Source organism: Balaenoptera physalus (genome assembly GCF_965194825.1).
Source record: "Balaenoptera physalus genome assembly, chromosome: 5".
Taxonomy (NCBI): Eukaryota; Metazoa; Chordata; class Mammalia; order Artiodactyla; family Balaenopteridae; genus Balaenoptera; species Balaenoptera physalus.
This window is the reverse complement of record NC_138884.1, coordinates 43,699,347-43,715,497: the sequence shown is the minus strand read 5'-3', so window position 1 is coordinate 43,715,497 and position 16,151 is coordinate 43,699,347. Positions and strand designations below refer to the sequence as shown.

General features: G+C 37.5%; 1 protein-coding gene across 7 annotated transcripts in view; it reads left to right on the top strand.

The window, feature by feature from the left end:
* The window catches only part of KLHL2 (kelch like family member 2), a 128,105-nt gene extending 115,113 nt beyond the window's left edge, over positions 1-12,992 (top strand). For 3 of the 7 annotated variants that reach the window (XM_082463641.1, XM_082463642.1, XM_082463645.1), the window contains 6 exons: positions 5,279-5,476; positions 5,865-5,966; positions 7,110-7,238; positions 7,876-8,016; positions 10,534-10,677; positions 11,878-12,992. In XM_082463641.1, coding sequence (XP_082319767.1) covers positions 5,279-5,476; positions 5,865-5,966; positions 7,110-7,238; positions 7,876-8,016; positions 10,534-10,677; positions 11,878-11,906 — 743 coding nt within the window. In that variant the 3' untranslated portion in view covers positions 11,907-12,992. The other 4 variants (XR_014264168.1, XR_014264167.1, XM_082463643.1 and 1 more) reach the window with 4 other exon arrangements.
* The last annotated feature ends 3,159 nt before the right edge of the window (positions 12,993-16,151 follow it).

Here is a 16,151-nt window from a genome sequence, read left to right as displayed (position 1 = left end):
ACCCCTTGTCAGTCGCATCGTTTGCAAATATTTTCTCCATTCCGTAGGTTGTCTTTTATTTTGTTGATGGTTTCCTTTGCTGTGCAAAAGCTTTTAAGTTTGATTAGGTCCTATTGTTTATTTTTGCCTTTATTTCTTTTGCCTTGGGAAACTTCTCTAAGAAAATAATGCTATGATTTATTTCCAAGAATGTTTCACCTATGTTCTCTCCTAGGAGTTTTATGGTATCATGTCTTACATTTAAGTCTTTAAACCATTTTATGTTTACTTTTGTATATGGTGTGAGGGAGTGTTCTAATTTCATTGATTTACATGCAGCTGTCCAGCTTTCCCAACACTACTTGTTGAAGAGACTGTCTTTTCTCCATTACACAGTTTTGTCTCCTTTGTCGTGGATTAATTGACCATAGGTGTGTGGGTTTATTTCTGGGCTCTCTGTTCACTTCCATTGATCTATATGTCTGTTTTTGTGCCAATACCATGCTGTTTTGATTACTGTAGCTTTGTAGTAGTGTCTAAGTCTGGAAGAGTTATGCCTCCAGCTTTGTTCTTTTTCCTCAGGATTTCTTTGGCATTTCTGGGTCTTTCGTGGTTCCATATAAGTTTTAGTATTATTTGTTCTAGTTCTTTGAAAAATATCATGGATATTCTGATAAGGATTGCATTTAATCTGTAAATCATGGTCATTTTAACAATATTAATTTTTCCAAGAGCATGAGATTTCTTTCCAGTTCTTTGAATTATCTTCAGCTTCCTTTATCATTGTTTTATAGTTTTGAGTGTATAGGTCTTTCATCTCCTTGGTTAAGTTTATTCTTAGGTTGTTGGGATTTTAAATGGGATTTTTTTTTTCTTTCTCTTTCTGATACTTTGTTGTTGTGTAAAGGAATGCAACAGATTTCTGTATATTAGTCTTGTATCCTGCCACCTTGCTGAATTTATTTGTTCTAATACTTTTCGTGTGGAGTCTTTAGGGTTCTCTATATAGTGTGTCACGTCATCTGCAAATAGTGACAGTTTTACCTCTTCACTTCCAATTTGGATACATTTTATTTCTTTTTCTTGTCTGATTTCTGTGGCTAGGACTTCCAATACAATATTGAATAGAAGTGGTAATAGTGGACATCCTTGTCCTGTTCCTGAATTTAGCAGGAAGTTTTTCAGCTTTTCACCATTGAGTATTATGTTGGCTGTGGCTTTGTCATAAATGGCTTTTATTATGTTGAGATATGTTCCCTTTATACCCACTTTGGTGAGAGTTTTTGTCATGAGTGGATGTTGAATTTTATCAAATGCTTATTCTGTGTCTATTGATATGATCCTGTGGTTTTTTTCTTTCCTTTTGTTAAGGTGGTGTATCATATTGATTGATTTGCATATGTTGAACCATCCTTTTTACCCTGGAATGAATCCAGCTTGATCATGAGATATGATCCTTTCTCTGTATTGTTGGATTTGGTTTGCTAATATTTTGTTGAGGAATTTTGCATCTGTATTCTTCAGAGATATTGGCCTGTAATTTTCTTTTTTTGTAGTGTCTTTGTTTGGTTTTGGTATCAGGGTGATGGTGCCCTCATACGATGACTTTAGAAGTGTTCCTTACTCTGTAATTTTTTGGAATAGTTTGAGAAGGATAGGTAAGCTGTATGGTCCTGGCCTTTTGTTCGCAGGGAGTTGTTTTCATTACAGATTCTATTTCACTTCTAATAATCAGTCTGTTCAAATTATCTGTTCCTTCTTGACTCAGTTTTGGCCAGTTATATGTTTCTCGAAACTTTTCCATTTCTTCTAGGAGGTCCAATTTGTCATTATATAACTGTTCACGGTATTCTCTTATGATTTTTTTTTATTTCTGTGGTTGTTATCTCTCCTCTTTCATTTCTTATTTTATTTGGATCCACTCTCTTTTCTTCTTGGTGAGCCTAGCTAGAGGTTTGTCAATTTTGTTTATCTTTTCTAAAAACCAGCTCTTGGTTTTATTGATCTTTCCTGTTGTTTTTTTTGATCTTCATTTTCTTCATTTCCTCTTTTATCCTTATTATTTTTCCTTCTGCTGACCTTGGTTTTGTTTGTTCTTCTTGTTCTGATTCTTTTAGGTGATAGGTTAGGTTTTTTATTTGAGTTTTTTTCTTGAGGAAGGCCTGTGTGGGTATGAACTTCTCTCTTAGAACTGCTTTTGCTGTATCCCATAAATTTTGTAAGGTTGTGTTTTTCATTGTCATTTGTCTCAAAGCATTTTCTGATTTCTTATTTGATTGCATCAGTGACCATTGGTTTTTTAGTAGCATGTTGTTTAGTCTCCATGTGTTTGGTTTTTTCCCGTTTTTCTTTTTGTGGTTGATTTCTAGTTTTTTACAGTATCAGTTTTTTACAGTATCTCTTTTGCCATTTTAATTATGAAATGTGTTGGTGTGGGTGTGATTGGGTTCATCTTGTTTGGGACCCTCTGTGCTTCCTCTACCTGGATATCTGTTTCCTTCTTAAGTTTGGGAAGTTTTCAGCCATAATTTCTTCAAATACATTTTTGAGACCTTTTTCTCTTTCTGCAACCCCCCTATTTTGCATAGGTATGCTTTATATTATCCCATAGATCTTGTATGTTACTTTGGGGTTTTTTTGTTTGTTTTTTTTTTCATTTGTCTTTCTGTCTGCTGCTCTGATTGGGTGATTTCCATCATTCTATCTTCCAGATCACTTATTCGTTCTTCTGCATTATTTAGTCTACAGTTCATTGCCTCTGGATTTGTTTTTATCTCTGCAATTGAGTTGTCTAGTTTTGACTGGTTCATTTTATAGTTTCTAGTTCCTTGTTATAGTGATCTGCATTTCTATCGATAATCTTTAATTCCTTCAGCATCTTTATTACCTCCTTTTTGAACTAGGAGTCTGGTAGATTGGAGAGGTCTGTTTCATTATTTGTTCTTTCAGGGGATTTCTCTTGTTCTTTTAATTGGGAGTAGTTCCTCTGCTTTTTTATTTTACTTGACTTTGTCTGTCTCTATGAATTTAGGAGAAACAGTTGTCTATTGTGGTCTTAAAGGGCTGTTTTTATGTGGGAGCATCCCTGTGTAGACTGTGTAAGTCCAATATTTTTGGTGCAAGGGCTGTATGCCAACCATATCTTTCCTCAGAGTGTGCTGGCCATTATCCCCTTGATAAGGGGGTGTGATTGGAGTTGTGGTGTCTAGAGCCTGCCCTGGATATTGGGCACAGCCTCCTCTTTTCTCTGTGGATGTCACAGCCTTGTCAGGGGCAAGGTCTGCTCCCCAGTTGTTTGAGTAGAAACCCTGAGTCTCAGATTTGATATGGCTCCGTTGCCCTTGCTCTGTTGCAAAGGAGGTGAGTGCTGAAGCAAGTGAGGCCCATGTGGTCACAGTGAACCGATGCACCGCCTCTGCAGTCATCTGCAATTCTGCCCAGAAGCAGCCCAAGGTCGTGTCCCTTTCTCCACTGTGTTCGTCCCAGATCTAGTGCTAGGCTATGGTGTGTGGTGTGGAGTGGGCTGGTGCTGGGGGCTGGGGTACTGTGGCTGCAGAGTCAAGGTGGTTGTGCTGCCACCTGGGACCTGGGCTGCCTCTGTGGCAGGCCTCTCCCAGGACCTGTCTGCCCTAGATCTGGCTCCAAGCTTCAGTGTGGTCTGGGCAGAACTAGAGTGCTCCAGCCAGAAAAGGAACCCCTGTATATTCCTCCCAAGGGGCTGTCCACCCAAGACATGCATTTCTGTGGTGTGACCCAGTGTGTGCACCAACAATGTCCACTGGATCTGGACCCTCCCCCGTGGTGTGAATGCTGACAGTGGGCTCTGAGGTTTGATAAGGCCATACCCCAGGCCCTCCAAGCTGTCTCCATGCAAGTAGATAGAGTCCTCTTCCCGGGCCTGTCTGCCCAAGACTCAGCATCTAGCCGCTGTGCATACTAGCACCCCTGCCCATCATGCATTTCAGACTGGGAAGCATGGCGAGGTTGCAGCTATCAGCTCTGCTCTGATTGCTAGTAAACCAGCACCCACACACTCCTTGAGAGCAGAGACCAGGCCCCTCTGAGACAGGCTGGGACCTGGGACCCTTTACTGCAGTGCTTGCACCTGGACAAACATCTCCTTGAGCAACACAATACAAAGAAACTCTAAGGGACTAAAAATAACTGCGCACCTGCGTAGTCAGGGTAATTATGAATAATAAGGCCAAAACCCAACCGCCACTTCTGAAGTGCTAGGAGCAAAAGCAGGGTACTGGGCATGATCCCTGCACACACCACCATCAAGGGGTGGGCAGACCACCTAAGCCACGCCTCCAGCCCAAGCCACCAATGTGCCCCCACCCTCACCCCACTTAAGGAAACAGCTTCCCTCTCCTCAGGGAGCAAGAAAGGGAACCTGTTACTTGTTTTTGCTCCCTCGTGCTAAGCACAAGTCCCAATAAAGCCTTGCCTGAATTCCTCATCTGGCCTCTTATCAATTTCTGTTGCTTAAAGAGTCCAAGAACCCGGGTCTGTAACACCTCCAGTCCCTCTATCTGTCCTGGCAGACTTTGTAGCAGGCAGAGGGGCTCCCCAGGGCGAGGTCCTGCCTGTGTGGACCTTCCCTCCTTCACAGATCCCTCCCAGGGGTGCCAGTCCTGTTCTGAATGCCTTTTTCCCCCCATCCTGCCGGGTTATGTGGAGATCTTTCTTGCAGCTTTTGTTGTAAAAGAGATCTTCTGCCAGTTTCCAGTTGGTTTTCTGTGAGAATTGTTCCACATGTAGATGTATGTTTGATGCGTTTGTGGGTGAGGTGAGCTCCATGTCCTCCTACTCTGCCATCTTGATCCTCCCTTGTTATATTGCATTTAGTTGTCATGTTTTCTTAGTCTCTTCTGATCTGTGACAGTTCCGTAGTCTTTCCTTATCTTTCATGCCCTTGATTCTTTTGAAGAGCACTTGGTCTGGTATTTTTGAGTAGAAGGTCCAAAATTGAAAGCCATGGGAGATGTGTACAGGTTCAAGTAGTTGGAAAATATTGGCTCATTGTTTACGTCTGTAAGTAAGTCTTTGAAGAAGCCAAGAGCCAAAATAGTACCTCAGCCCATGCCATTGCATTTTTCCGTAGTAGTAAGGAGCACAGTCTATTCATTCTATATTCTCGCTAATGAATAGCGTTTCTTAGGGCCTATTCAACCAGGCTTCTCCTAAGGGGGACTTCTGTTCTGACAACAGCTGTAGACTGTTTGGAATGCAGTCTTTAGATGGTGGTAGCAGTTGGGTTGCACATGCATCATTAACTGCTATATTTCTTTTTCAGGGATGGTCTACATGGCTGGACTCGTTTTTGCTGTCGGTGGCTTTAATGGCTCCTTAAGGGTCCGCACTGTGGATTCCTATGACCCCGTGAAAGATCAGTGGACCAGTGTTGCTAACATGCGAGACCGGAGAAGCACCCTGGGGGCTGCTGTGTTGAACGGACTTTTATATGCCGTGGGAGGCTTTGACGGGAGTACAGGCAATTTTCTTTTATCTTTCCTACATTGCTGTTAGAATTAACATAGCGATCACATTTATGGAACAAGGCCTAGCAAAATTAGGAGGCATTTGAATGTTTTAACAGGTATTGTGAAGATAAGTTTAAAATTTCCATCCAGAATTCCTTTAAATGATGTTAAGAGTGCTCAGTATGTAAATTTTCTTTCTCATGCTTCAGTGTCAGTCATCTTCCCAAGTTTAAAAAGCCAGTAAATGTCAGTAGCTTGCGTAGGAGCTCACTATTCCTCTTCGTCACATAATTGGATTTTGGCCCACATAATTCCTCTTCGTCACATAATTGGATTTTGGCCCACTTTAATACATATAAGGAACCTGAGGTGCAGTGCGTTGTGCTTTGTTTATTACAGGGCTGTCCTCGGTGGAGGCTTACAACATCAAGTCTAACGAGTGGTTCCACGTGGCCCCCATGAACACGAGGAGAAGCAGTGTGGGTGTCGCCGTAGTTGGAGGTGGGTCGGCTTCCCGGCGGTTGTGAGTGGTTCTTCCCGTAACCCAGACTCTGGTTTTCTAAATGGACAACCAAAGTGCCATTTAAAAGGGAAATAGTGGCTATTGGAAAACGCTAGTTATCCCTTTTTAAAATAAGGCACGCCCGCCCTCTGGTCCCCCTCCCTCTCTCTGTGTAACCTGTGTAATATTATTAACTGACTTTAATACAGTCATCTGGGGAACAAACCAGATGGCATGAATATGAAATTTTACATCTGGAGGAGGGCTGTTCAACATTTAAGGGATGGGTTGCCACAGTTATTTATTTATATCCTACTTTGTCCCCCAAAAGAGTTTAATTAGTATGATTTTTTTTTTACTTGGTTGAGCAAATTTGTGGGTTCCCACCCCCCTCCCCATGGTGGGTATAATCCTCTGCACCAACTTTTCTTTTACCAGCTTTACTGAGATAGAATTCACATACCACACAATTCACGCATTTAAAGTATACAATCCAGTGTTCATCTGTCATAACAATTCATTTTAGAACATTTTTATTACCCCCCAAAGCGGTCCTACTCCCCTTGGCTATCATCCCCATCCTCCCAGCCCTCAGCAAACACTATCTACTTTTCTGTCTCTCTATAAATTTTCCACTTAGAGACATGTCATATTAATGAAATCATACAGTATGTGGTCCTTTGTGACTGGCTTCTTTGACTTGGCATAATGTTCAAGGTTTGTTCATGCTGTAGCATTTTACCAGTACTTCATTTGTTTTTATTGCCAAATAATATTCCATTGTATACTGGTACTGACTCTTGATTCAACTTTTTTTTTCAATTTACTAAGATAACTTTGATATTTAATTTGGTTTTCCAGGATGTTCACTTACCAAATAGTGTGTATCCAAAGGTGTACTGAGTGTACTCTCTTGTTCTGTCAGTCAGATTATTGATGAAAGTGTTAAATTAATATCATATATATTCTGCAGATCTTCATAATATGATTTGGTAAGTCCACCTATCACCATTAGGCAAGATTTTAAATAGTTCCTAATACTTTAAAGGTAAACTGTGCTACCAAGGAGGAAAATATATTATTTCCTGACTTGAAAAAATAGCTTTTTATGAATTTGGCTTTCTCTGTGATTCCATGTTTAGGTCTGCTTTATGCTGTCGGGGGTTATGACGGAGCTTCACGTCAGTGTCTCAGCACAGTAGAATGCTACAGCGCCACAGCAAATGAGTGGACCTATATAGCAGAAATGAGCACCAGACGGAGCGGAGCAGGTGAATAGAAACCTCATTTAGTAACTGAAGCATGGAAATGATGGAAAAGAATTAAACAAGTGAAATGGTGGCATCTCTTTATATTATCAGAAAATATATACTGATTTTAGTGCCACTGTTAAAATGTCTTTTGCATTATGCAGGTAGAGTTGGTAGGTAGCTGCACTTAAATTTCACTTTGTAAAATTTCTAAAGTGCTATGTTAAAGGCTTCTGTTTCATTTAATTATATTGTTTGGCATTACTTTTAGGTTTTTGTTTTTAGTGCTTATTGGAGAACTTGCTTAATAATCAACTCCATATCCATTTCTTACAGATTTTATGCTCTAATATTGGTTTGCTTTTATCATGAAAGTTGTTTTCAAAAGAATTGTGTAAAGGACTTCCCTCTCTGTGTTTCACCTCCATATTATTTTTATTGTATTTGACATACTTTTTTAGAACAATAGTTCTTACTGAGATTCTCATTTGTAATTCTATTTGTTTCTATTTCTTAGGCTGTATGCTTTAATATTGACTTTTTAATATGAATAATCATTTCAAAAGTTTTATTTACAAGTCATTTGAAGAAACCCTAATATACTATAAATTTCTTGTCCCTTTTACTCTACTATTGTTTAGTTCTTTGTGTTTTACAGGTGTTGGTGTGCTAAACAACTTATTGTATGCTGTTGGGGGTCATGATGGCCCTTTAGTACGAAAAAGTGTTGAAGTGTATGATCCCGCCACCAACACATGGAGACAGGTTGCAGATATGAACATGTGTAGAAGAAATGCAGGTATCTATCTAGTTTATGATTATGAAATTTATACTGAATTATATTCAGAGTATCACTGTGTATTTCCATTGTTCTTTTACTGATCTGAGTTCCCTAATAGACTTGCTCTTTAAAGGCAGAAACTTGCAGAAACTTTTGTAATAATCCTATATAGTGAATGCCTAACATAGTGTCTGGATATAACAGGTTGATGTGATCCTTCTGTTAGCTTATAATTTCTGTCAAAGTTTACTTTTTGGTGATGAATGTAGAGACTTAATTAGAGGAAGAACCCTCTTTATTTGATACTTTAATTCATTCATTCTTACCACAGACATTTTTGAGTGTCTACCTGTATCACATTCTGGAGCCCAGTTCTCAGGGAATTTAGTCTAGTTGAGTAAATATTTATACCAGATAAAAAAGCTAGTTGTTTATCTGAATCTGGAGGGGAAGCCTGAAGAAGGCAACCTCAATTTAATACAGTTCGGGGTTTCTAGAAAATGGAAAAGCTAAAATAACAACAACAATAATTTTAAGAAAGCTGAGGTCTTCAAGATCTCTTAAGTAGGTAGGGAACTACCTACTTAAAAGGAAGATCTGTAGAAGGGAAATAGAAATGGAAAATAGATTCAGGGTACCTGGGTAGTCTTTTTGGGAAATTCTCATTTTCTTAAAAATGCCATTATCTTCATGCCTGTTCCTATAATCCAAAATAAGTTCCTGATGATTCTCAAACTCACTGTATACCACTGGATGATGTTGCAAGATGCACCCTCCATCCCCCCAGAAATGTTCTTCTTAATTTCTCTTTAATTTAAATGTGATCACTAAGGGAGACAAGTATATGGGACTGCAAGAACTTGCTGAAAAGAGCAAAATATAAAATAAATTTACGTGACCTTTTACCTCATCCAACTGGTACAACTGGTACTTGGTGAAGTTCTAAAACTCTCTCAGCTATGGATAGTCCAGAACTATTAATAGTAAGACCCACAAATCTGGGCCCCAGCACATATGAAGTTAGAAAAGCATATGTGCATGTGCTTCCTGGATTAGGAAATTTATTTGCAATTTGAACTTTTGTTATTATTTTCCTAAAGATTATTCTAATCTTATTTTTTCTCTACCCTTGTTTTATTGTTTTCAAATCAAAATTAGCTCATTTCTTCTAGCCATAAGAATAAGGAGATACTTTGTGTATGTAGAGCTATTGTCATCCTGCTCTTGCATTTCAGGTATTTGAACTACTTTAAAATGATATGAGTTTGCTTCATGTCGAGAGACTAGCATAGTAGCACACAGAGTTTGAGTAAAGGAGATCCACTCCATTTGCACAGAAGATGCTATTGCTTTTAAATGCTATGTAGAGATTTGGGCTTATTATTTTGTTACGTTAAAAATCTACAAGCACCTATTAATTGTGTTAGCAAAACTGTCTGTAAAGAGACCAGTGTGTGGGCAGCACCCTTCTGGATGTTTTGATGCCCTGTAGTACCAGTTCATAAAAGCTCTGAATCGTGTTTAAAATTATTAAATATACTTTTAAAAAATAAATTGAAATAAAGAGCTTTTAAAAGGTGTTTATCTTTTCACTCAGTAGTTTTCTCTGTAAACATTTATATTAAGAAAATTGTTGCACAGGTATGCAAAATGTGCAAGAGAGATCCTTGTTCATTGTAACATTATTGATACGAGCAAAAAAGCTGAAAATAATTTAAAATCCATCAGTAAAAGACAAATTATGGTATTATCATACATGGAATACTATGCAGCCATTAAAAATTATGTAGATCTGTATTTATTAACTTGGGGTAATGTCCAAGGTATATATTGTTTGGTGGGAGTGAGTAAAAAGTAGCATGTGTAGTATGAGCTACTTTGGGGTTAAAAAAAAGGAGTGTCTGAGTATATATGTGTAGAAAAGAGCCAGAATTTCGATGATCAGGATTCTAAGCGGTATAGGATTAGTGGTGGACTTTTTTTCTTTATACTTTTCTAGATGTTTTGAATTTTGCAAAAATACAAAAAATATATTATTCTCATAATAGTTAAATAAATAATACTGTTTTCCCTTTTAAAGAGATAAAATGGTTGACCAGTCAGTATAATAATTAAAATTCAGAATCATTTTTACTTTCTACTAATATATATATTTATTTTTCCTTTTTCCTTAGGATTTCCTTAGAAGCTGACTTTGGGAGAGCTACTAACCTTCTTTGACTTTTAATTTTCTATTGTTTTTAATACAATGGGGATTAAAATAGTTTCTAACCTGTAAAGTAAGGTTATTGTGAAGGTTAAATGAAATAATGCATATATAAAGCATCTACTGCATAAGTAACATGAGTAGGAGCTTACAGTTAGTATTAGATTCTCACATATAAAGGAATTCTTTTCGGGTTCCCCCATCTTCTCTCCTTGCCTCTTTCCAGGAAGTACGTGTCTCTGGATCACCTCACCAGACACGTGCAGGGATACTTATATTTGTCCAAATTTTTAAAATAATTGTTTTCTCTCTGTGTAATTTTTTTAAAGGAGTTTGTGCAGTTAACGGTCTGTTATACGTAGTTGGAGGGGATGATGGTTCCTGTAACTTGGCATCAGTAGAATATTATAACCCAACAACTGATAAATGGACAGTTGTGTCATCTTGTATGAGCACAGGGAGAAGTTACGCAGGTAATAATTGTTCAGTTTTCTTATAGTCTTCTATTATAATACGAAAGGATTACATCATTATGATTTTTACATTAAGAATGTTTTTCTCCTATATAAGAAGGAAGTCTTTTCTCAAAGTATATCTTATTTCTTATTCTCAAAATAATTAATATCAGATATGTATATTCTGAAATAAAGCACTAGTATCCTTTTGTCATTCTGTAGTCATTTGTATTCAAAATTACAAATCTTTCCAGTGTGGAATCATATAATAAAATTTAATATGGCTACATCTGTATGCAGTGTCATGGAATTCACAATGTGGCAAGGCTTTAATTACTCAGATATCCAAAAGATATGAGCCCTATAACATCTGCCCTGGCAGGGCTCCATGTGATACTATTACAGTGAGGCTACAGAGTAATTTTCTTACTTAAGCACAGCACTGATTGAATTATAAAATATCAGTTTGGTCCATTCTCTTCGTAAGACAAATGGTAATACTCTTTAATAAATATAATGATGAGTCTTTAAAAGTATATGTTGCATATAGTTTATTCTGATGATAGATATTTATATTGCTTTAAATATTAGAATGTTTCAGTAACATTCTAATATAGATTTAATAGTGGGGAAAAAAGAAATTTATACTAATTAACCATCACTGTTATTTGTCGTATAAAACAACACCTAATAGAACTATTGATATACAGAGTAGGATCCCAGGATAGCATTCCTCAAAATTACGTGAAATTTTTTAAAACGGCTTTATTGAGATATATCTGACATAGAATAAATAGCATATATTTAAAGTGTACAGTTTTATTAGTTTTGACATATGTGTATAACCACAAAACCACCACAGTCAAGGTAATGAAAATATTCATCACTCTTAAAAGTCTGTTTGTGCCCCTTTGAGTATTAAGTGGATCTTAGTATTTCTTGAGTAAAATTATTTTCCCTTAATTGTAACTGTGAAGAGCAAAAGATGAGCTCTGGATTAAATAGTCTTATGCAGTTTTGGTCCCTAATTTTTAAACAAAGATTTCATTGTCATTTAGATTAAAATGATAGTAATACTAAAGTTTCTAAGAAAGAGATTTTGAAACATCATGATGTGTTCAGTCCCTCTTAAGTAATAATATAAAAACTTCAGTATTTTCTCAGAGATACAGAATGCTTCCTGTGACTTCTGTTTTATTTCTTCGTTTCTTTGGTCAGGGGTCACAGTTATTGATAAACCATTATGAGCCTGAAGGACATTTTCAGCGCATTTACACATGAGAAGAAGCAGACTTCAACAAGTACTTATGAAGTGACTGAGAGTCTAGCACTTCTCCACTTGTAGCTGCACTTTAAGTCTCCGCAGAAGATAAGATCATCTGCCTTTATAGGCCTCAAATATTGAAGATTATTTTTGGTAGATGCACCGTGTAAGCTTTTTCTGCAGTGAGCAGCAGCTGACTGAATTTTAATAAGAAACTTGTACTGCAGTATTATTCTGTAGTCTTTGGACAATAGTTGCTTTCACAAAGACTAGTTACCAATCTTGAATGACTGGATTATTTTGTGAAGGGGGATAAAGTAATATGTGTTCTTGTAAAATTAAGTTTCATCTTTATTCCTTCTCCTGAAAATCTGTATACACAGGAACTGAAAATCTTTGAACAGGTATTAAACTCTGTGTAAGTATACAAACTAGTTGAGGGATAAAACTGTTTGCTTTTATAAAATATGTTTGATTACATGAGTATAATAAATTGTGTGCATATAAATGTGTGTCTATATGCTTTCCTTTAAATATGTTTGAAAAGATGTTTGAAACTTGATTATACTATTTATAATTGGCACAGTACTTTGAATTATGCCAGTACTACATTGTAAAACAGAGTTGTATTTTTTGATATTTAACAATGCTTAACACTTTAAAATGCCACTTCTGAGGAATGAACTGGTGTAACACACTTGAATACATGTGTGATGCCAAACTTTTTAAAATAAAATATAAATTATGCTTATTTATTATTTTCTTTGGTTTAATCTTGGTCATGTTTTGGTGTGTATTTCAAATTTTTTTCTTAACAGTTTGGCATGAACATTACTGCAGGTTTTTGATGAATATAATGAATGTATGGAATTCAACTGAATTTGCATGGTCTTAAGAATTTTTTCTGTGTGTATAAATTTAGCTGCTATTAACAGAAGAGAGAACTTTCTGTGAGTAGCCATGTGTGTTGATCAGATACAATTTTTCTGAGATCTTCAATTAATCTTACTTTAAAAATGACCAAAATATGTCTTTCTTGAATTAACTTTGAATAAAAGTTTGTATATTATTTGTTTCACATTGTCCTTGATTTTTATCTATTTAGTTTGCTACTAAGAAAGTTGCCTGTTCACTTTTTGTATTCTTTTATAAAATTTGCATTTTCTAACTTCATAAATCAATATTTAAAATTTGTTGCCAAAGAAACCTACAAGGCAAGTCTGTTAAGTTCAACAACTGAAGTCATGGAAAACTGTTCTCCAAGAAAAAGCTACCTTAATAATCAAGGAAAAAGTCTCCCAAGGATTGGTGAAATTTAAAGTTTTATATTCTTCTGTCCCTAATATGGGCAGGGCACAAGATAAAGATAAAACAAATAGCATTGGACCAAAAAGAAAGTCAAAGAAAAAATAACTACTTTAAAAAAACTGAGAAATAAATTGTGGTTTTGATACCAAATAAAAGGAATGGAGGAAATGGGCATGGGGGAGTGGGGTGGACAGCTGAGGTGCTGGACACAGGAGGGGGAGGAGATGGAAGGGGGTGATGGGGTATGGTGGCTGTTCCTCAGGAATTTAAAAGGTAGGCATGAGCTCTTGCCAGAACAGTCAGTAATCAAGAGGAAAGAATTATACCTGTGATAAAATTTCTGTTTAGTTAATATAGAGTATTCACATTTAAACATAGAACCACATTTATTACCAACTTAGTTGAATTTTCCATTATAAGTGGAAATATGAAGACTTTAATCAGAAAAAGAAAAAGCCTGTGTTCACCCTATGAAAACATGAATTTCTGCATTAGTGTGGCTCCAAGAACATCCATTGTCAACAAACATGTTGAGGATCTAATGAACTTGGAGCACTGCTAGCTGCTTCTGACAGTGGCACCAAGAAAAGTGTGTCATTACCTTTCCTGATCACTTCCAAACACTAATGTTCCATGAAACTCTCCATGAATCTGTCAATTAAAGATTTATCTAAAAATCTTTAAAGCTTTTCTTAAAATATAATCTATTAGGGTGACAGTCTTAAAAACTTAGCATGTCAGATAGCTCTTTGTCTTTCCTTTCTTTGAAGCCTTAATAGCTATACCATAAAACAGTTTGCCAAGGTTTGTCAGTAGCTAGATTCATAACTCCATGATTTCAGAGACTTTGAATGTACTCCCCCCCCACCCCCCGCCAGCCTTTGCCTCTCCAGTTTGAAACATCTTGTTTTGTTTTGTTTAGGCCTATAAAAATGTTCCTGGCTTGTTCAGATTATTGTACAAAAAAGAGAGGTCAGAAGTCTTAGAAATCCTGCCAAGAAGACCACCAGGTGTAGCAGAGTTCAAGGTTATATCCATGAAAATGCATTGTAAAGCAACTCTGCTGCTTGCTTTGCTTAGCTCTACACCTTCTTGACTGAAAGCAGTGATGACTGGGGTTGAGGTGAATGGTGTGTATACTTTCAGTTCCCCTCCCATCCCTTATGTACTCTGGCATATGATTACTGTTTTTTATTATCATCCCTTATAGACAGCATGAGGACCCATGTATTTATAATGTCAGCTGTTGATGAGTTATGAGACAGGGTAGCATAATATTACATAGTGATGTAATGGATTAGCCCAGCGGTCCCCAACCTTTTTGGCACCAGGGACCGGTTTCATGGAAGAAAATTTTTCCACAGAATGGTGGTGGGGGTAGTGGGATGGTTTCAGGATGATTGAAGCTCATAACATTTATTGTGCACTTTATTTCTATTATTATTACATTGTAAATATATAATGAAATAATTATACAACTTAAAATAATGCAGAATCAGTGGGAGCCCTGAGCTTGTTTTCACCTGCCACTCACTGATAAGGTTTTGATATGAGTCTGCAAGCAATTGATTTATTATGGTCTCTGTACAGTCCAACCTCTCTTCTAATGATAATCTGTATTTGCAGCTGCTCCCGAGTGCTGGCATCACTGCCTCAGCTCCACCTCAGATCATCAGGCATTGGATTCTTGTAAGGAGCACACAACCTAGATCCCTTGCATGCGCAGTTCACAGTAGGGTTCGCGCTCCTATGAGAATCTGTTGCCGCTGCTGATCTGACAGGAGGAGGAGCTCAGGCGGTAATGTGAGCAATGGGGAGTGGCTGTAAATACAGATGAAGATTTGTCCGCTGGCCGGCTGCTCACCTCCTGCTGTGCAGCCCGGTTCCTAACAGGCCACGGACCAGTACTGGCCCAGGGGTTGGGGACCCCTGGATTAGCCTGCCTCTTGTTTCAGTTTGGTCTTGAGCAAATTGTGTCCTACTGGCTTTTATGGCCGCCCTGTCTCATTTTGGAGAGGAGGCTACATGGGAAAGTTGAATCACACTTTGAATCAAGTTTCTGGCATTCTAACCCTGGCTTCAGGACTCTAAGGAAAACAGTGTGTGATGTATTGCAGAGCCCATGGGCATAGGAATCAGATGGCTCTCAGTTTGCATCCCCCTCTGTCAGTTGCTAGCTGTCACCACTTTAAACACATTTCTTAACCTCTGACATTTTGTCTTCTCTAAAATGGCAACAGTAGTGTCTATGTCACTTACAGGGTTACTGTGGAGTTTGAAAGAAATGATGTATATTAGTGTGTTTGACATACAGAAGACCCTCAATAAATTATCACTATTGTTGCAGTTCTCTGAACCTCCCATTTCTTCATTGTACGGAAATAAGTGAGTTGAGCTTATTTCTGTAATTTTGGAGCCATCTCTGTATTTCCTTTCAGCTCTGAATCTCCAAGATTTAAAATAATAATTTAACCCCTTCACATACATACATCTGCTCCGATATATAAAATATATATCGCTACTGTGGTAGGATTTTAAGTCAGATAATAACCAACATAGTATTACTGAGCACTTCCTGTATTTCAGATACTGTGCAAAGGGCTTTGCATACATAATCACATTTACTGTCATAACAAACATTGTTATAATACCCATTTTACAAAAGTACTAGATAAAATTTTGAGAAGTAGGTTATCTAAGAGCACACTGCTAATGAGTGACAAGCTGGTAGGTCTGACCCCATAGCGCATGCCCTTAACACTCCTTGACAGAAGGCAACACGTTTGGGCAAAGGGAAACTTGGGCTGCGGTGCAGTCACACCCACAACCTCAGCCAATGGCGGGGGGGTGCCTAGAGCTAGACTGGCCAATCAAAGGAATCCTAAATTGGGGTGAGGGGCTGGGCCTTTACACTCCTGCA